This window comes from Vidua macroura, chromosome 9 (genome assembly GCF_024509145.1).
Source record: "Vidua macroura isolate BioBank_ID:100142 chromosome 9, ASM2450914v1, whole genome shotgun sequence".
Taxonomy (NCBI): Eukaryota; Metazoa; Chordata; class Aves; order Passeriformes; family Viduidae; genus Vidua; species Vidua macroura.
In genome coordinates this window covers 16,392,369-16,413,913 of record NC_071579.1, presented here as the reverse complement: position 1 = coordinate 16,413,913, position 21,545 = coordinate 16,392,369, and the positions used below count along the sequence as shown (strand labels likewise).

The following is a 21,545-nucleotide window of genomic DNA, read 5'->3' as shown; positions in this document are numbered from 1 at the left end:
AAAAGTCATCGACAAGCTGTGTTCCGTGCATAGTGAAAAATTATATATATTCTATCTGCATACATGCTTACCCAATTTTTTAAAAACTAGCTCACTGAATCACACATCTTAGAGTTAACAGATGGATGGTGTCTTTGTACCAGCTTCTACTTGCACTGCTGGACAGAGCAAAAATATTTATTGGAAGTTAAGTTCTAATCCTTCAGACTCATCTGGACCAAGAAAAAATTTTGGTTTTCATAGAATTTAGCAATGCTGCTCTCTTCAAATGGCAAGAAGCTGCATGTAGGCCTACATATGAGCTGTGACTCTCGCGTGGCCTCCAAATGGCTTGAACTTGCCAATATACTTTAGTCTGAGAAGCAAAGGATCTAGGAGTAAAGGTGAGCAGGCCAGGCAATGAGTTAGATCAGGATTTGACATGCGAGCTCATTTATACTTTTCTGGTAGTCAGCAAATACCATGTCCACATTTTGTTATCTTCTAGAGCTAATAAGTGGCAATTTCTTATAACGCACTTTTACAACCTGTAAAATCAATTGCTTCATATAGTTACACTTGTACTTACAGTTTTGGATTATGTGAGCCATTCTAGTTTTAAATTACCCTTTACCCTGCATATGAGTAGGTTAGTAGGAGACAGACTGGAGACTTTCTTCTTACCCTGGCTTCTGTGGCCTTGTACGAGACAGTGACTCCTTGGTGTATGCTTGTAGTGATGTACTAATGGGCAGGCAGGGACTGTTCAGCCTCTATCAGCCCTCCAGAGCTGAGATAGCGATACAGACTTAAGTCAAGTTTAGTGATTTATCTTTTTAAGAAACATTCACTAGTATTAGCATATAATAACTAAAACTATAAATATGTTTACAAAATCACCTTTAAATGGGTAATAGTGAAGTGGCAGTGAAAGAATGCAGTCTTGAAAAACACTATGGTGTGAGCACACAGCCCCATGCCTGTAGTTATCCACCTCTGGCACGGCAATAAGGTAAGGGCATTCAAGGGCGCGCTCGGAGTATGCAGCGCGATCGCTGCCGGGGCCTGGGGCAGGCACGGCGGCGGGAACAGCCCGCCGGCCGCAGCCGCTGATCCCAATGACATCCCCAGCGCGTTCCGATGTGTCTGGCGGCTCTGCCGGAGCGCGCAGGTGACACAGCCATTCCCCGCCGCCCCAGGGACGGCTTCTCCTCTTTCACCGCCAAATATCTGGGGAGGAGAGCCCTCCTTGGCCAAGCCCTGCACGGCCAGGCGCGACCCCGGCCGCAGCGCCGCCGCCCCGAGGCACCGCCCGGGGCCCGGCGAGCCCCGGGACGTGCGGGCGTCCGGCGCTGTGCCCGGCGGCGCGGGGCGAGGGCCGCGGGGCGGGCGCGCCGCCGCCGCCGCCGCTCCCGGTGCCTCCACTCGGGCGGCTCCTGGTGGCGGCGGCGCTCCGAGCCCCTCCCGGCCGGCGGGGACGGCGGCGGCGGGGCCCGATGGCGAGACCCGGCGCTGCCTGCCCTCCGCCCGCCCGCCGGGTGATGGTGGCCGCACGGGCGCTGCTCTTCTGGGCGTTGGTTTACAGCTACTGCGGGGTGTGCGCCTGCATCGCCGGGCTGCGGCTGCTCTGGAGCATCGGCCGGCGGCCGGGCGAGACCTTCCGCTGGGTGGTGCGGGAGAACCCCCCCGCCTGCCTCAACGACCCCTCCCTGGGTACCCACTGCTACGTCCGTATCAAGGTGAGGGCGCGGGCGTGGGAGTGGGCCCGCTGGGAGCGCAGGCAGGCACCCACCCCCGCGCTGTGCACGGCACCCTTACCTGCCCTGCTGTGCGGGGTGCGCTGTGCATGACACCCTTGCTTGCCCTGCTGTGCGGGGTGCGCTGTGCATGGCACCCTTGCCTGCCCTGCTGTGCGGGGTGCGCTGTGCACGGCACCCTTACCTGCCCTGCTGTGCGGGGTGCGCGGACAGCCCGCCTGCCCTGCCGTGCGTGTTCGCACAGCATCCAGCGCCTGACTGCACTGCCCCGGCGAGCGGTGCCGTGCCCGGCCCGGCTGCGGGGCCTCAAGCCGGGAGGACGCGGTGCCCGGCCAGCCCGGGTGCGGAGCCCTGGGTGGGCGGTGAGGGGTTCCTTGGCCCCGGGTATCCCGCAGCCCACCGCTCCCTGCACTGCCTCTGCTCCCTCTGCTATTTATGGTTTGCCCAGTTGCACCGGGGAGCTCGTTTCGTGCATCACTGTTACAGGGAAAACGTAGAGCAAGAAGCTAATTGCTGTCCCTCAGGTTGTACAGTTTAAGCCACCAGTCAATTTTTGTTCTTGTCTCAGGGCTTTGTGATTTGCTTCTTTACTGAATGCTCTAAATTTAGTTTTATTAGCTAGGTTTCTTTTGCAGCTATAGGTGAGCAGAGAATGCATAGCAAGTTTTGTCAAGTGCTGTTTTTCATAAAATAAGCATAAAGGTCCCTGTTCCCAGGGTTCTGTGCAGATGGTTTTGTGCCAGGCAGTACTAATATAAATTAGCGAGCCTCAGTTTGTCATGATTTGCTTGTTTTCTTTTGCTAACATCATTAGGAGGCATGTGTGGGCTTTTTACTCATATGACATGTTCTTTTTTTCCTGTACCACAAAGCAGTAAATGAACAGGCTGCTGGGGAAGTGAGAGGGGTATGACAATAATAGAAGAGCATTTGGGGGCAAATCGAATTGCTGTCAATATGACAGTTGATCACTCATTTCAGGAAATAAGAAACTCTTGCTGCTGGATAACAGCAGGCTAATGGATTACTTTCCAAACACATATATCCTACAAATCTATTCAGATTTCAATAAAACCAGCCAGTGTTGGAAAAGGTGGCAACATCCTATGTCTGTTCTGGGGGTTGGAAAAAAGGGAACAGCAGCAACTCAAAAAGTCAATGGGCTTAGTTTGTGCCATATGATATCTAAACTGCTGCTGTACAAGTGGAGATAGAATTTTCAGGAGCAAGGGGAGTTCCTTAAAACAACAAATAGATTAGAATAAAAACATGGAGGGTAAATCCCAAGAGGATGCTGACTGAAAGAAGCAGCATGGAGGAGGGCTTACCCATTACTCACTAAATGTGAAACTGTGGAAGAAGACTGAGAAACTTCTACTTTTTAAATATAAAAGGATTAAAGGCAGAGTGATCTGGAGAATGATACAGATGATGTAATGGCCCCAAAATTTACTAGGAGTTTATTTTTACCTCTAGGGACTTCAAGTTCATTGGCATCCCAGAGGTGAAATAGCAGTGTAATTAGGGGCAAAACTGAGAAAAGTCCCTATTATATCCAGAGCAAATATAAAAAATCCAAATAGTTCCCTCTTCAGAGCCCTTTCAAGAACGAGAACATAAGTTAATGGTTTTGCAGCTCATTAGTTACTTATGAGTGTAAAGATATCTCAGAGCATTTGAAGCATCTTTGGCAAGAAAACCTTTTTTCATGCATTTGTGATCCTTGCCCTGATATTAGCTCTTGATGTGTAGCAAAGGCATGGGGTTTTTCATTCTTTTTTGAAATAGCAGAGATAGTGCAGGCTTTGACATTTGTTCAGGAGCTTTACAACCCTTCTTCCTACAGTTTCTTTCACATGACTTCTAAACAGTATTTTGTGAGCTAAATCCCAACTTCTGTATCTACTCTGTGTCAGAATTCAGTAAAACCTCTAGATCATAATCACAATTTATTTACATTCTACTGGATTTGACCTTCAGTCAGTGTAAGCTTGTGTACATCAATTCACTTCAATAGCATTTCAGCATTCAGCTTCTACAATAAGTAAGTTGCCTGCTTGTAATTCTCATAAGACCCAGTTCCTTAAAAGATGCATCAGAAACTGACTATTGACAAGGCAGAAAAAGATTATAACATTAAAGCTTAATTTTCTGAAGTGAGTCTGAAACCTAGAATGATAAAAACTAGCAAATATGTCTTGCTTTCTGGTTACTTAATTTTGATTGCTTTTGGTTGTTAAGAATCCACGTGGTCCTTTATCATGCCAGAATGCAATGTGATGGTTTTAAATAGTTGTATAATCTTACCAGCTAACTGAAAGATTGGAAGTGCATTTAAAGTATTCTGCATTTTAAAGTCTTTCTATAAAGCACATGACTGGTGTCTGTGTGAAAGCAATGTACTTGCTGTGACAACAACCTGCATTTCCCAGTGGCAGTGCCAGGCAGTGCTCTGTCAGAAGTGTTTGTGTGCTCAGGGCTGGGCTGGCACACAGGCACAGCCTGGCAGGTATTGGGGATGGTCCTTCTTGGAAGAAGCTGTGGTGGGTGTGCAGGGTGTGGGATACTCAGCATTGCCAGGATGTAGCAGATACCTGATCTCAGAAGTAAAGAAGGCTTCAGCTTCACAACTGATAATTTGATATTTTTTTAGGGGCAATATATTGTTTCTTAGAATATGGTCTGAAACCATCATCATTCTCAAACCCCAAAGTAGCAGTTCTATGCAGCAATAAACAGACTTCTTTTTCTCTTATTTTAGGATTCAGGCTTACGATTCCACTATGTGGCTGCTGGAGAAAGGGGCAAACCACTCATGTTGCTGCTTCATGGCTTTCCAGAATTCTGGTAAAACACCCTTCACCATTTTCTATTATAAAAGAGGCTGCATAAGATATGCAGGATGAACAAGGATGAACACCTCTGCTTAAATATCCCCAGTGTGATCCCTTATATGTATTTGTGAATAGTAATGGCATGAAGTTTCAGTAGGCAACAAACCATCGAAACATTTTAACTGCTGCATCCACAAAAAAATTCCAGACTAAGACAAACCAACCATCTTTTTTGTACTGTCAATCCATTTTTCCTCAGCTATGTACCCTTTCCTGCAAACTTTGTGAAGGAACTGCTAATTTTAAACAAATTTCCTGTTTGGATAGTACTTGTACTATATGGATAAACTTATGAATTATAGCAGAGGGTGTTAAAATAAGGATCCATTATATTTTAAGTGCAATCAGGATTGCACTCCATTTATTAAAAATACTACACATTAATTTTTAACTGGGGGAAGGGAAGAACTATGAGTTCTATAGGCTATTGTGCAGCCTAATTTCAGAATCTACTCAGGGAAAATGGTTCTATTATTAGTTCATCACAAGATGAATGATGAATCAAACCCAATCCTAAATGTTTGTTTATAACAATGAAAAGCAGTCATGTGTCCAATGATTTAACCAAATTGCTCAGGCTGTCGTTGTCAGGTTTAACTAGTGAAGCATGGCTTACAGAACTTGCACAGAAAAAACAGTAAGGGAATAAGGGCAGTACTAATGCCAGAAATGCAGCAAGGTAAATGATCCTTTTCCTTACCAAACTCAGCTGTGGGGCTAGAGGCCACTGCTGGAGCTGTGATCTTCCAATCTGTTCTCAGGTCATACCACACTAAACTGACCCAAGTAGAAGAGAGGTCAGTTCTCTTCCCTCAGCAATTTCCCCTAGGTACTAATGCCCTTCAGGGTGATGGGACAGAGTCACATTTCTGTTAAGTTAAATTTTCAAAGAAGGACATTATTCTAGTAATAAATTGCTATCTAAAATTATTAAAGCTGTAAACTGTGATTGAAAGGACAGTTAGATGGGCCAGTGCATATTCTATTCAGACATTATGTGTATCTTGCATGAAGCATATTCTAACACAGGCAATGAGACTACAGCTGATTTCCCCTATGGGGGAATAGTAATGGAGAAATTAGCATTTTATGTACATATTCTACTGAGATTAGGTATATTATTTTTAAAAAGCAGAAAGTAATTCTTACAGTTTAGAATAGTGAGTCATGCTATAAGTGGCAGCTACTAGATTTTATTGTCTGACTATTCAAAAGGGATGAATAAAAAACCTGTTATATAGGTCACTGGGACCACCAGGACTTTCTGTCACTGTTTTTAAAAAGAACACTACATGCTAATAGTCTGTAAACCAGTCATATTACCAATATTTGTGTTAGGTTGTTCATTCACTCAGTGAATACTTTTTCATTCAGGAATAGTGATTGTTCTGGGAGCACAAAATAAAATAACCACAATTTAAGAGAGATGTAAATGAGTTTGTCTAGGAAAACAAAAAGGATATTATCCACAATTACAGTTCTTAATTTTAATAAATCCTCTGCCTTCAAATGTCTCAAGGTTATAAATAGGAGAAATATAACCAGGTAATACTGACCACTAAGAATGATAGAGAATGTCTGAAGGTGACAGATCACTAAAGAATGTAACACACCAGAGCCAAGGAGTGTTTTAGATGCATAAGAACTTGAAAATCAATACATTGTGGAAAGTCAATAGTAAAATATTTGAAACTGGACATAATGTGTTGAGGCAGCTGAGTACTTAAAAGTTGTGTGTGAGCTGCTACATTTAATACTACTTGCCCTTTAGAAAAAATGTAATCAGAAAGTCTCAAAATAGATTGAACCTTGTGAATGTGGAGGCATTCACAGCTTTTCCAAATTCTGCTTGCAAAACAGTTGTCCAATAGTTATATATCGTATGGAATAAAAGTGTTTATTTGAATATTAAACCTACCCATTTGATAGGTCAGACATTTGGAGACTGATGGGCTGTTGTGAAAACAAAGAATGAGAATAGCTTGTAGACATTTTCTGAAAACAAAAATAGTTGATTTATTTATTTATGGGCCTGGTTCTTTCTTCTTACTGAAGTATATAGAATAGCTGCAAGAGTTACCATGGCAAATTCAGCTTCCAAGTCATTATATAACACCTTTAAAAAATTCATTCCTGGGGATCTCAGCTAAACCTTGTCTTCACATTATACAGCACTGAAATGAAAATGTTCTGACTGATTTGTTTATATGAATACAGATTCGTATCACTGAGTGTTCCTGTACCCTTATTTAAGTTCAAAGTCCCTGATAGGCTGGAGGCAAAGGTAAAGTGGAAGAGCCCATGGTCTGATACAGACACTGTTTGGATTAAGGTAGCATTCTGTGCATCACACTTACAACCATCGCTGATCCAAATGTTATATATCCTTTCTCTGAAACTGTTGAAACAAGCAGAAGTAAAAGCTAGATCCTAGCACAGAGGGATGCAGTCACTGTTATATATGTCCAGAAGGATCATGTTTTTCATACATCTTTCTAGTACAGTGTAAGATAAGACTGTGTCTGTCTTGGTACTGGCTATTCTAAAATTTATTTGGTTTCAATAACAGCTGAAGGACAGGTAGTTCTTGCAGGTTAAGACCCACCATTTTCTTTTTATTTTTGCTTCATAACACACATCCAGCCACTACATACAGTTACAGAGTGGGAATAGCCCAGGCCTTTGCCTAAGTTCTTGCCTTTGTATGCCCTTTGATGTATGTAACGCTATCACTCTTTTCAATCGAAACACAAGGATGAAATACTTTGATTAGTACCAACACATTGAGAGAGTTTGTTCTGCAACAGTTCTGGTACAGAGACACAGATGAAACTGTACACAAGATAAATCCTATAAACTTCACCAAGATAATTTGTTATTAACTGGATTTCTTTCTTTGGTTTATTTCGTGTATGAATTATCTGACATTATTTTTCTGAATAGAAAAAAAAAAAATCCAAAACATGCCTGTGAGTAAGCCAGGGAGAAGAGAAAGCTTTTCAGATCTTACTTTTTTGATGCTACTATGGCTCCAGGGATAAAACAGAGTAGTCCTCCCTGTGCTCTGGTTTATGCCTGCTTCCTTTGCAGCAAAGGGACTGTGCCAGACCCAGGAATTGTTGAAAAACCCTGACTCAGGCCATGCCCCTTTTCTGGCAGCTGCACTTTGTTATTGGGGAATTCAAGACAGGAGCACAAAACTACTGCAGCCACAAAGGACCATCAGCACAGCACAGAAAGGAAAAATAATCTCATAGCAAATAAAGCCATGCTAGTTTACCCTCAAATATTTGGGTGCAAAAGCACTGACTGCAATTTTGGTATCATAATGCTTGACCTTGTAACTCCAATTTTTTTTCCCCTTTGTTAGGTATTCTTGGCGCCATCAATTGCGGGAATTTAAAAGTGAATATCGAGTGGTGGCCCTGGATTTGAGAGGTTATGGAGAAACAGATGCTCCTCCTCACAAAGAAAATTACAAGTTAGATTGCCTGATAGCAGACATAAAGGATATTTTGGAATCTCTAGGTGCGTTAGTAGAAGAAAAATCTACTTGACTCAAAAATGACTTGATTTTCTAGGAAAAGAAACCCACATAAATATCTAGCACTGTTGTGGTTTGTTGTTTTTTTTTAATATATGCATTACAGAGGTGTATAAATATAAATCTAAGGATACTAATATTTTTGGACAATTATAAATGAAAAAGTGTTGTTTTCTAATTACAATGTGTATGTCAGTATAAGCAATATGTAAAGATGATTTTTTCATCAGGAGTTTTGAAAAGAAAATTCCTATGTGCTGTAATATCCAGCAGTATAAACCTATGGTCTTTTTCCCTAAGAAATCTTTCCTCCTAACCACTTGCACTTAGTGGATAATATTCTAAGAGTCTTAAAGCACTTGCAGACCAAGGAATTTATATCAGATGACATCCTTCTTGCACAAACAAGACATAATAAATATTGTGGGCTTTACAGAGATGGTGAGAGTGCATCTGCTGTTTTGGAAAAAAAAAGCCTGCTGAAAATACTACCCTCTGCACAATACTACTCTTGCTACTCCTGTCAGTTCTCAAGAGCTGAATCACTCTGTCTTACACAACAGTGAGAGCAGAAGGGAAAACAGAGGACACACTGCTCTCTGTGGCAAATACACAGGGTAAAGGTCTAGAGCTGAAGAGCAAAATTTGCCCCTCCAGTTCAGTTTGAAGTGTCCCTGTTTGGGTGATTAATTGTAACCCCTGGTGAAGGAGATTTCCCTTCCCTACCAAGATCAACGCAAGGGATTAGATTGTCATTCTCTGAAGAATTTTAATTCCCTGGATACTCTAGTCATAGTAAAACAATTACTGCATTTCATATGAAGAAATAATAAAGCAGTGATTCAAGTTCTGAGATTTGAATTGAGGATTTGCTTTACTTGTGATGTTTGAGTATTGGCAAAAGACTGGGCAGGCAGTCCTCACAGAGTGTTGACATTTTCCAGCCTTTGCTGGTTGCGTTAATCTCCATGGTAATGCCATGGTTATGCTTGAGAAGTACTCTCAGCATAATTCAATTTCAGAGGGATTTAAATTTTTTGGGGAAAATCACTTCAGAGCCTTGTTATCTTTGTTTGTCCTAATCCCAGGTTAAATTCTTTTGGGGGACTTGATTATATCATAAGTGCTCCAAAAGATTTCTATCCAAGAGAGTTTATAAGGTTCTTTGACAACTGTGTCCAAATTTATGTCAGAATTCTAAACATCTTGGCTTTTATATGTTTCATTTGTAGTCTTTGTACTCAACATTCCAGTCCTCAATGAGGAGGGTGATGGTATCTGACACTACAGTATGTTGTTTTCCAGCAGTAGTTAAAGAAAGAGTGGTTAAGCTTTCAAAACACTTGGTCACTATCCTGCCCATGCCCCTTCTATTGCTGCTAAAATACAAATTTTATTGATGAAAGAATTAAGTATGTGAATGTCCAGAACTTATAAAATTGCCAACAGAACAGCTTACAGAGAAAAGCTACAGGCCTTCTAGGTATATAAATGGGAGTGTTTGCACATGCTATATATATGGCTATTAAGTATAATGCCCACTTCTTGCATAATGATGCCACTGAGTGCTTAGATAACCTCTCATATTCACAGAAACACATTAGGATTAATTTTGTTCTGGAGGTGCTCAGGAGATTGCTCAGTCTTCTTGTCTGCAGTTTCAAATTCCAAACTCCCTAAACACAGCAAATGTACGTGTGTTGTAATGACTGCAGAGTGAACTGGCTATCTGACCCTGCACTGGCCAAGATGTGAACAGGGTGGCCATCTGCATACTGAGTAACTTCAGGGTGACATGGAGGTAGTAGAGTTAAGTTGAATGAAGTCCAATTAAATACTTTGTCATATTTGTAGATTTTTAAACTATAACAGTGCCCTATTTTTTTCCGTTAGTAGTGGAAGTGGTGCAGTATTGAAGCTACATTAATAAATGTGCTGAACCACCTATTTAGCCCAATAATGATTTTATTGTATGAGCTGATTTCTGTGGATACTAATTCCTTTGAAATAAAAGCATGTATCTGTGTTTATGTGGTAGGATACAACAAGTGTGTGTTGATTGGCCATGACTGGGGAGGAATGATCGCTTGGTTAGTGGCCATATGTTACCCTGAAATGGTGACTAAGCTGATTGTGGTTAATTTCCCTCATCCTTCTGTATTTACAGGTAAGTTTTACAGTAGTCTTTGTTAATCCAAAGTATCTGCATTTTGGTCATGATTGTGAGAGATGGCTTGCTTTGAGAACCAACAGCCTGCCTCAGTAGATGAGCTGCAAGTACTCTATGGCTCTCACAGTCTGGGCTGTATTTTATGAAGCAGTAAAATATCAAGTATTTATTTGACTTCTGAAAATAAATTTATTGTAGGAAGTGGGAATGCTTGCAACAAAAGTTACAGATGTTTTTATGATCCTTGAGGGTCCACAAACATAATTTTCAAATACATTTATCTGTTTTTTTGCACTTTATCACTGTTTATCACTGTTACATATATATCAGGAAAAAATTCCCAAAGAAGGATGTATATTGTATTACACTTTGGTAAAGGCTGCACTGCATTATTAAATCTGCATAAGCCTGTCCTTGTAGGAATGTGAATCAAGAGATTAGAATTACATCCTGATTTAGGTGATAAGTGACAGTTTATGATCTGGTACAATATTCGTTGGAAGAAGTCTTTCCAGGCTACTTAATAGATGCTCAGGAATATACCAGTACTTTGCTGAAACAGGACTTGTTTCACTATTTGTTGTGTGATAGAGTTGAGTTTGTCTACTACCCAGAATTACAAAACATTTCATAGGAATAATATAAACATTCAGTAATGAAAAGGAAAATACTATCTCACTAATTTGAATTTTTTCAATTGCTGGCCTTACCCTATCTCCATTTAAAAAGTCACCCCATTTCCCCATAAATAGCTAAGAATATTCAGCAGAGCTTTAATTTTCATTTCAATTGAATGTAAATCTGACCTTACACTGTGGGATCAGCCACACCACCCATATTTGTTGTTCTCACAGTGTTCTTGGGTACCTTTCTAAGATATTAAAGAACATTTTGCCAGGTGTTTAATCCACACTTACCCATGGAAAGGTCTGTTTAGCACGTGAGCAAGCAGGAGATTTTTGCAGCATTTTCAATGAGAGCAGGAGCAAGACTGTAGAGAAGATAATTGCATTTTGTTATAGTATTTGTTTGCATATTTGTTGAACTACAAAATCTGTTCTGTAGCTTAATGAATTCTCCCTACATCAAATTTATTCTACTGTGGATTAAAAGAAAATACACAGTTTATAAATAGTACAGAAAAGTAAAGTGATCAGTGCTGACAATGGTCCATCAGGAAAAATATAATAGATAATGCAATTTAAGAATGTATAAGATATGAAACTTTAGAAGATACCTAACACTTCAATTTCTGTTGGCTTAAAACCCATTTTTATTCACTGTCAGAATTAATATTTCAGAGATATGTCCTGTGTTGGAAGTGTGGTTTTTACATTCCTAAATTTGCACCTGTAAAGGAAAAGTTCTAGACTTCCTAGTACCTGCACACATTGTGTGCTTGCTTTGAGGAAGTTAGGTATTTGAATGTCAGTGTTGGCTCCTGAAACTCACTGGAGACACAGGTTTAAATTAAAAAAAAAAAAAAAAAAAAAAACAGTCAATGCAAGTTTGTGATAGATAAGATAGATGATAGATAGAAGATAGATAGATAGATGATAATTTTCTTTTGCTATATATGCTCCTATGTCTTTAAAAATGACTGTAAAAATATTTGGCTCTATGTAACCTTGATTATAGTTCTTGAAATTGCCAAGAAGACACTGTTAGAAAAATTCTATACTTCAATGAACAGTAGTGATGCAGTCTTTAGAATGCCAGTGGATCATCATCTACAGATTCCTGTGCATCACATCATTGATGAGAGAAATACCTATTTATGCCTTTTATTCCATATCTGGGAACAAAAAATGCTTTGGACTAGCTACACAAATAGATCTCTAAGTGAAAAAACTACCATGCAATTAAATTCTCCAGTGCTGCTGTCCTCACCTAATCTTTGGCAAATTTTTCTTTTGCTGGCTGTTTCTACTAACATTTATAGAAGAAGTATCTTTTAATGGCTACATCATATATTTACTCCTGAAACAATAATCATCTTTTATCACACAGCATACTTTAATGTAATATTTTAAAACATTCCTTTAAGTTAAAAAAACTGTAATATTACTAGTAATTTCGTTTGAGCCATCAGTTTTCATTTTTAATTCATGGACATTTTTGTTTCAGAATACATTCTACGACATCCATCACAATTGATTAAATCTGGTTACTACTTCTTTTTCCAAATGCCATGGTTTCCTGAATTCATGTTTACACTAAATGATTTCAAGGTGAGCAAAATGAATGCTCTTGTTTATATATGTAACTGTGAGTAATGGAATAACTGCCACCTACATTGATCCCTTCTGATGTAGTTGTAATTACTGGAAAAAATATGGAGCCTTCTGATTTTTCTTCTTAAGCTTTATAAAGTAGCACACCAGTACATAGAGTCTGTGAGATTAACTCTTACTTCTGCATTTCTGGGAGGTGCTGAGGGAGGTGCTTTTAACCTCAGCACTGCAGTGCATTACTCCACCTAGAGAGTCAGCTGGTTTTACTTGTGCCCATACCAGTGGGACACAGTTGGTGCCTGGGGACTCCCTGATGACTTATCTGAAGTTCCTGTGAGCAGTGGGACATCCACTTCTCTCTCAGAGCCTGCCACAGGCAGGCAGTGTGGTAGGCTGGGTATTGCATTCAGCCAGATGCTGAATTGTGCCCGAGAAGCCAAGGCCAACACTTTGTATAACCTTGAACGTGAGTAGGAGCCGATAGAAAAGGACAGCGGTGCAGGATACACCCTCCTACACACCAACAGCCCCGAGCACAGCTCCCAGTGCTGCACACACAGGGCACAGCCAGCTGGGAGGTCATGAATCATCCTCCCTCCTGCCCTGTCACCTGCTGGGGTCCATCCCAAAGAAAACTAGGTGCCTGCACTTGCCTGTCACAGGTCAGGATGCAGTAACTTGGTAATACTGATATTTCTCTGTACGTGATTATTCTGGAATAAGTTATACTAGAGATGTTTATCTTGTGCTTTACACATAGCTCTCCAAAAACTCACTTGAACCATTTATTGTACTTTGAATATAAACAGATTTTATAAATATGCATAAACAGATTTTAGAAAGATGTGTCCTGTTGAAGGAGAGAAATTGCATTTTCTAGCTATCTTACATAATAGCTTTTTCTTCTTGCTTTTGTAGGTTCTGAAAAGTTTATTTACCAGCCAGGCCACTGGAATTGGAAGGAAAGGCTGCAGATTAACTGCAGAGGATATTGAAGCTTATCTCTATGTCTTTTCACAACCCGGAGCATTAACAGGACCCATTAACCATTACAGAACTCTTTTCAGGTCAGTATAATATTCCCAAGCAGAGGAAAATATTCTAGAGTCCCCTGGAGTTACTGTGGCTCCTCTCCTGCTGCTGAACCAGGGGAAAACCTCAGGTGTGTTCCTGAAGCCTCACCAGGTGGGCACAGGCCCAGTCAAGCAGTGAGAGGCCAGGTGTGTTCTCAGAGGTGTCCACACAAAACGGCAAAACAAGCAGAGTGCACAAAAGGAAAATCTTTGTTTCAAAATCTAATAAAGCAAAGACTCTTCTTCATTCACAGCCCCCATGGCAATCCCAAAAATTCACCTCAAAATAATACTTTAAAAATTAACATCAATTAATTGATGCATTTACAATTCATATGATGATAATATCTATCAAGAGCTTATTATTATATAATACTACTAGATGATATGGCATCCAAGTATGTTACCCTTACTTGTAACTTTACAAGACCCTATCTGGCACAATTTTATTGTGTTTAGGCTATTTATGTTTTTCAGAAAGGTGGGAGAGTTTTTTTATAACTAAGCCTAAAACTAACCTAACTTGGTTTGTGTTTGGGGTTTTTTTGTTCCTTTATTGGTCTTAGCAGATTCACTTCATAGAGTAAAACAGAGGATAGCATCATAATAGGAAATATTTTTGCAAGATTAGTATTTATTTTCTCAAACAGCTTTCTGATAGTTTTAAGTTTCCTGAAAGGAGTTGGCTTGGCCTTAGAGATGGACTTCCCCTTTTTTTATCTACCAAAAACAGGGCCAGAAGGTCTTAACTGTGCATACATTCTACTTATAGCACTAACTTGGACTATATCAAGAAGAATGGCATTGAATTTGTTTTTCCTTTACTATCTCTAGTCTTCACCAGTGATAAATGTCCTGCATGCTTCTCTAACAAAGGACCAGCTTCCCAATATCCTTTAAAACATCAATTCCCTTCTTTCCCTAAACTCGGGCAGTAGATGTTTGAAGTAGAATAACTTTTCATTTTCCATGGTCCAAATTTACTGCCACCTTGATTGCTCTTTCTGTGTCATCCATGCTGTCACTGTCAGGAGAGCAATCAGCAGGGAAAACACTGTGAGGAGAACAGGGACCTGAGCTAGGTGCTGCCTTGTACAGGCTGAGACAGAACTGGAACGAGAAAGCAGAAGCCTAACCCCAAGCATGGCTGCCAGTGGGGAATAAAGGAGATGGCTGTGCTGGTAACAGTGCACATATTTAAAGCTGTGCAGAGAGCAGCTGATGACATCAGCTGGCATGTCCAAGGGCCGTGGGGCTGCCTGGCTGCCCAGGGCTCCCCAGCCCTGCAGAAGGCCTGGGCAGGGCTGATGAGGAGCTCAGAGGCGTCAGCGCCCCGAGCTCTGCTCGTTCCATTGACCACGGCACCTCGCTCCACTGCGTGTGCACATTAACCAGATGCTCCTCTGACAGCAGCAGTGACGTGCCTCTGATAGCTGAATTGCTCTGGAAGTCACAGACAAATGGAAGAGTTGTGAACATTTAAACTATTGTTTCAGGCCTTTTCAGACTCAAAAAGAAAGTATAGTATCAGTTATAAGTCAGAAATTATCTTCACAGCTATGAATTCCTCTGTGTGTTTTGTGTGTATGTTTGTGCATTGTTTGCTTTATTCTTCTGAAAGTACACCTGCACTGAATTCAGAGAATCTTATTTTAGGTGCTGTCAGCCACAATGCAGCAGGCTTTGGACTGGAACAAAAAGATCAGTCACTCAGTTCTTGCCACCAGTTCTGATGGTCATGCCTTCTGGGATGGGAATCGTTAGATATGAAAACTGAATTGGAATTTTCCCTTTCTCTCATCTAAGTCATTAAGTATCACTTGGATGCTAATGACTTGTATTCACCAGAACTCCCTGGGCTGATGCTGGTGACCTATGTGTTAAAGGGTTCTGACTCATTGCTATCCACATGGAGGTTCATTCTTCAGAGCCTAATTTTTCTGGAATGTTATTTCCAAGGAGGTGATTAAAATAACCTACTTCCATCCATCACCAGTACATCTTTTTATAAATAGCACAGTGGTGGTTCCTTTCACTATACATTAAATACAAACACTTTGAGAATAAATCCATAAAGTTTTTACATCATGCTTGGTTAAGACAGATAGGTAAGAAGCTGGAACTTGAATTTCTTCTGATATGCCATTTGTTTAGAAAATAGCATTAGTTCTCTTGTAACAGTTGAGAAGTACTTCACTGTTTACAGTGAAACTGTATAACAATGCTGTATAAAGGTCTGAGTCTGTTTTTCAAAGACTTTAATATTTCATTAATGGAACTTCCCTTTCTAAATGAGAAATCTGTGCATTAATTGTTATTAAAGGCGATTTCTGGAAACTTAAGGAATTACATAATTTCCAGACTGAACAGAAATATAGTGCAGTTCATAGGCAATGAAAAGTGACCAAAAAAGCCTGTGAAAGAAAGCCTGTAAAAAACCTGATAGAGTTGACCTAAGTGAGGCTGCAAACCTTGCAAGGCACAAAACAGTAAACTGTACAGTAGTGAAAAAACACACATGTTAACAGTGAAGAAATCCAGGACACTGGATTAAAAGGTAGAGAGATTAGTCTCAATGCACGGAATCAGATATGAGATTATCAGTTTTTAAAATTGGTACTATGAATAAGCTGTGGTTCAGTGGGTGAGGTCAAGTAGTTTGCAAAATGAGATTTAAATCCACTGGTAAAAAAGGCCATTTTAAGAATTTTTGTAATCATCAATCAAAATGAAATTATTATCTAAAGTGATCTTTTATTAACATTTCTTGACTTTGCATGTAAGTATAGAGGAAGAATGTCTTCAATGTCTCATTTTATTTGTCTTACTTTAAACTAAGACATGTCACCTCCTTTTACAGAGCATAGTCTCTTAACTAACTCCTAAGTTTACAACTAGTAATTACATATGTCATAAAGGTTTATTCAAGAAATCTTTTTCTTATACATTACTGGTTTAAAATAATCCTATTTTTGCCTTAATTCAATAAAGATTTGTATCTGATCAGATGGAATTTATTTTGAATTGTCACGGCTCATCTGTCACCGTATGTGGCTAAAAGTAAGCAATTCAAGCTTAGATAAATTTTTTAGCATCTTTGAAATGTGCAGGAATAAATTCTGATAGGTTAATGCTGAAAAGTCTTTCATACTATCTACTTGCACCTTTCATGTCTATAAAATGAGGTAATATTTATAAAATTAACAATTTTAAATAATTGTATTAAGAAAAAAAACATTAAAGTTTAAGTAGGTCATTTTGATAGAACTTGGAGTCACAGTGGTTTTTTGATACTGTAGAATATATTGTGGCACCTAGAAAGTTTACAATGAGATTCACTGCATTGATTTCAAAAGCTGTATTGAATGAAATATGTCTTGGTGATTTTTTATTAAAATAAGACCTAATTAAGTGTGTTTTATTTTTAAAGCTGCCTACCTCTGCAGCATCATGAAGTTATCATGCCAACCCTGCTGTTATGGGGAGAAAGAGATGCATTTATGGAAGTTGAGATGGCAGAAATTACAAGGATTTATGTTAAAAATCACTTCAGATTAACTATTTTGTCAGAAGCCAGTCATTGGCTCCAGCAGGATCAACCTGACATAGTGAACAAGTTGATATGGACCTTTCTTAAGGAAGAGACAAAAAGAAAAAGAGAATGACTGTTTGTACATGTTTTAAGGGGTCTAAATAAAAGCTCTTCGGATTTAAAACCTAATTGTTATCAGGGCCATATTTCCAGCCTGCCTTCTATTTTGAGCTCTGTTAGAGAAGTGTTTTCATTGTACTGTACATTTGGACACTAATCGTACAGCTAAAAGAAGTGAGTATGAGAATATATGATACCAACATTGGTTTTACCTGTATACTTGTATTTTGCACATAAAAACACCTGCCTTAAAATACATATGTATTTGTACAGAAAGAAAATCATGGAAAGTTGCTTGGTTTTGTTTTCTCCCTTGCTTTACAGTTGTAATGTGTGGTGCCTTTTACAAATTTATAATGAAACAATAGAGTGGTGCCATACTGAAGAAAGTCACAAGTTTTCATTCTAGATTTGCCTGGATTTTTTTAATGTATTTTACCATTAAACAGTAACTCTTTTTATCTATATTTTAGCATACTGAACGATTGAAAATTTTCTGGGTACGTTTCTAGTCTTCAAGTGAATAATGATCCGTATCTTGTTGTATTGTTGAATGCAGCTGCTTTGCGCAATGTGTTTTTCTTTCTTGACTTAAAAACGGGAAACCTGTACACTCCACATGTCTGAACAAGAACAATGGAAAATTAAGATATAATATGTATCAAATCACCTCTGTCTAATAAAATGCAAGTTACAAGACTCCCTGTACTTTATCTGACTTCCTATGGAGAGATTTGCTGAAGCTAAGAACTGGGTTTGAGTAGCTGAAGTGTCTGGTCTGGTATTCAGCCTGGACACTCATGCTATGATTGTCAGTTCTTGAAAATAATGCCTCATTGTTGGCATTATCCTTCCTATGGCAGCAACTACTGTTCTTGTCTCCAAGAACTGCTGCCAAGTTCCTGTGTTTATAGGAGGAAGAGACACAGTGATTATGGACACAAAGGGTAGAATTAACTTGCAAGTGATGGCAGGGGAGAAGAAAACTGTATGCTAACTACAAAGGGAAACAAAGCAAAAATACGAGACCACAGAGTAGGTGTCACCTGCCTATCAGGTTTCCAAAGCCTCCCTCTGCACCTGCAGAGAAAGCGCAGTGCCTTGGAATCAAAGGTGAACAAGAGCCCACTGAGGGAGGCATCAGGGCCAGGCGAGGCTGAACCAACTGTCCCCACCAGAGTAGGACAGAGCTGAGAGATGCTGGGGAGTCCCAACACATCCCCACACTGCCAAGTGTGGCATCTCTTTCGACCGCTGTGTCCCAGTCGGTGTGGGTGCAGTCCCTGCTCAGTGCAGCCCTCGGCAGGAAGGACCAAGCGGTGCTGCCTGCCCGGCGTTAGCCCATGGCTGGAGACCTGCTCTCGTCCCCTTCCGCAAATCCCAGAAGAGTCTCCTCAGGATCACGACAGTGGTGTTGAACTTGCTTCTTTCCATCCACCACTGGTACCTGCCTTTCAAGCATTTTTCCCTGAATGCTTTCAGCACTTATCAACTTAAATGGTTATGTGCTTCTCTTACTTACACTGTGAAACTGGAAGGGCTCTCCCTTGTTTCAGGAGGCGGCACAGAGAGACTTCTATCGCCCGTGCAGCAGTTTTGCTTTGGCAAGACAGACAGTGCTGGGGAGTAGGGATTTTCCTGCAGAGCACCGGCTGCCCGGAAGCCGCAGCCCGCCCCGCTTCGTTCCCTGCGGCAGGTGCAGGGGCGGCCGCGGAACGCCGGGCCCCTCACACGAGGGAGCCGCGCTCGGGGACGCGGCGGGAGCGGCCCTCGAGTGCGGGGCGCAGCGGCGGCCGGCAGAGGGCGCACTCCCGGCGGCACCCGCGCTCGGCCGGCTGAGGCCCCGCCCCAGCAGGGAAGCCGAAGGGAGGGTGGGGCCTCCCCGATGGGGGCGGGGCCAGGCGGGATCCGCCGGCTCTCATTGGCGGAGGCCGCTGCTGGCCCTGCCCCGCGCGCGGCGCGGGTCCCGCGGCGCTCCCGCTCCGGGGCCGGTTACTGCCCGCGGCCCGAGCGCCGTCCCGGTGCTGTCCCGGTGCTGCTCGCCGCCAAGGCACCGACTGCCAGTCCCGCCCCGCTGTCTGTCGCCGTGCCGGGCGCGGGGCGGAGTGGCGGCCCGCACATGGCGCGCTGCGGCGGCGGCGCAGCGCCGAAGGGCCCCGGCCCGGCGGCGGCGGAGCGGCAGCGGCTGAAGGAGGCGCTGGCCGAGCAGCTCCGGCAGGATCTCGACAGGTGGGCGCGGGGCGGCGGCCGAGCCGGGGCGGCGCCGGGCGGGGCGGGGACACGCGGTAACGGTGCCGTCCCGCAGGCTGCTGGCGGAGGGGACCCACTCCGACGTGACCTTGCAAGTCGGCGACGAGGAGGTGCGGGCACACCGGGCGGTGCTGCTGGCGCGGGCGCCGCTGGTCTGCGAACATCTGGCCGGGGGGCAGCTGCAGCTGGAACCCGCGGAGTTACGGGAATTCCTGCGGTGAGTGCGCGGCCGCGGCGGGATTGATGGGCTGGCCGCGGCATCACCTCTCTTGTGTCCTGGCTCTTCTTTTCCCAGTGGCAGCACGTGTTTTAAAGCTTTTCCCATTCAAAGTACCCTCACAGCCTTCCTGAAGAGTTTGCAGAGGACTTTTCTGTAACTTCTTCCTTTCCCTTTGCCTTTGCCCTTTAGCGTGGCTGTACTTTCCACCTTAGCGTGCTTTTTTTATGGTATGTAAAGGATCTGTAATAGAAAAAGCGAAAAAAACAGTAAAAATCCTTTGAGATTGTCTGTGCCTACAAAAACCCTTTTTAGCAAGATTCCCAAATGAAAACAGCAAATAAAATCCACACTCAGCTCATAGTTGAAAAAGTTATGGATATAGGAATCTAGGAGAACTTCAGCAAGTTGGATGAAAATACATTAAGTTCAGACCTCATCTCTCAAGTCCTAGTGAACCATGGGCTAGGCCAAACACAGCATGGCTTTGGTGCAAACTGGGATCCCAGAGGGAGGTGTGTGGGCTGGCTGCTCCCCAGGGACTAGTGCAAGGGCCAGCATGTTTTTGCACTGCCAGCTTTTTTCCCATTGCCACATCTGAAACATTTCTTATGTCTTGCTCCAAACCTTAGGTGAGTTACATGAGGGGTGTTGGCTGGTGCTGCCACCAGACCTTGCAATCCTCCTTCTTGTAAGTTCCTCTAATCCTTTTTTCAAAGAACTGTTTTTCTGTAACAAAGCTTTGGTGTTGCCACCTACTTTCCCTAAAAAAAGAGTTGGTGTTAGAGCCAGCCGGCACTTACAGGATTGCACCGGGAGCAAAGTGGTAGAAAGAAATCATTCTGGAATTTCACATGAATTCAGGATGTGCCTAGAAAATGTAGGTACTTGCAGGCTCCTGAGATTGTTGCCAACAGCAACAGGATAGTGTTGTAGTTTTAAAGTTTAGTGCTTGAAACATCACCTAATTATGAAAGAAAACTTTCTGAGCCCAGAATAACATCTGAAACATAGAATCCTTGTAGTGGAGCAGGTTGATTACCAGGCATTTGTTGGGTTACTGCCACAACCTGGCAGGAGTATTAACAAAACAAAAGTGGTAAGAAACAAAACAGCATCGGTTTTGTCTTGTATTTTTCCTGATTTCATCGTTACTGTGATATCATTTCTTTCACATTCATCTAAGTGGTGTTACAGAAGAATTTCATGGAGAAGTATTATAATGCAATTTTTAAAAAAATCAAATTAATTTTGAAACAATTATTCTGAATAATTATTTATATACTGTTATATCAGGGGTTTGTATTCCTAATATGTTACTGATACTTGCTTTCAGTTTTGTCTGGGTTTGCTGTAAAGCAAGAAATGATGTCTGAAGTTCTGCGTGTTCTCCAAAATGCATGGTGTTGGAAAATACCTTTAAACTCAGCTCAACTAATTGTAAACCTTGTATCTTTTCGCAGTGAGTTTAGAATCTTCAGATGAACCTCCCCATATGTTCTAATCTGTGTATGAAATGTGCTTTACACACAGTGAAAAGATAATTGCTTTTTCTTAATTTAGTTTTTGGTGCTGTTTGATACTTCACCTTTTGAGTCCTCTAACCCAGCACATTCTGTGGGGATTCATGCTTAGAGTGCACTGAAGTTTGAACTTATTTGGACCAAAGAAAGGATTGGTTGAAAAGAACCTAATCCATTGTTCAGATGATCAACTAGTATCAGTGGCTGTTGAATCTCAGTGGTTTCTTATTGTTAAGATGCAAATTAATTAGA

The 21,545-nt window shown here is 41.7% G+C and overlaps 2 protein-coding genes and 1 long non-coding RNA gene across 5 annotated transcripts in view; 2 read left to right on the top strand and 1 right to left on the bottom strand.

Annotated features, from left to right (window-relative positions):
* LOC128811293 (uncharacterized) overlaps window positions 1-19,089 on the bottom strand; it is a 64,176-nt gene extending 45,087 nt beyond the window's left edge. For all 3 annotated transcript variants that reach the window (XR_008438289.1, XR_008438290.1, XR_008438291.1), the window contains exons 1-2: window positions 18,826-19,089; window positions 11,262-11,335 (exon numbers count right to left, since the gene is read on the bottom strand). This is a non-coding gene — a long non-coding RNA (uncharacterized LOC128811293). The remainder of the gene's footprint in view (window positions 1-11,261; window positions 11,336-18,825) is intronic.
* Window positions 1,405-18,002, top strand: EPHX4 (epoxide hydrolase 4). Its single transcript, XM_053984783.1, has 7 exons — window positions 1,405-1,718; window positions 4,498-4,583; window positions 8,001-8,158; window positions 10,213-10,341; window positions 12,472-12,575; window positions 13,497-13,645; window positions 17,082-18,002. The coding sequence occupies exons 1-7, from the start codon at window positions 1,476-1,478 to the stop codon at window positions 17,314-17,316; spliced, it is 1,104 nt and encodes a 367-aa protein (XP_053840758.1). The 5' UTR covers window positions 1,405-1,475; the 3' UTR covers window positions 17,317-18,002.
* A 333-nt stretch (window positions 19,090-19,422) lies between the features above and the next one.
* The window catches only part of BTBD8 (BTB domain containing 8), a 34,716-nt gene continuing 32,593 nt past the window's right edge, over window positions 19,423-21,545 (top strand). The window contains exons 1-2 of the mRNA XM_053984679.1: window positions 19,423-19,532; window positions 19,609-19,770. Coding sequence (XP_053840654.1) covers window positions 19,423-19,532; window positions 19,609-19,770 — 272 coding nt within the window. The remainder of the gene's footprint in view (window positions 19,533-19,608; window positions 19,771-21,545) is intronic.

What these genes read in the sequence shown, in the direction of transcription:
- EPHX4 (XM_053984783.1), top strand. Translation starts at nt 1,476, where the DNA reads ATGGCGAGACCCGGCGCTGCCTGCCCTCCGCCCGCCCGCCGGGTGATG. An exon ending in CATGGCTTTCCAGAATTCTG is followed by an intron (nt 4,584 to 8,000) that starts GTAAAACACCCT and finishes CCCCTTTGTTAG; the next exon opens with GTATTCTTGGCGCCATCAAT. An exon ending in TTACACTAAATGATTTCAAG is followed by an intron (nt 12,576 to 13,496) that starts GTGAGCAAAATG and finishes TTGCTTTTGTAG; the next exon opens with GTTCTGAAAAGTTTATTTAC.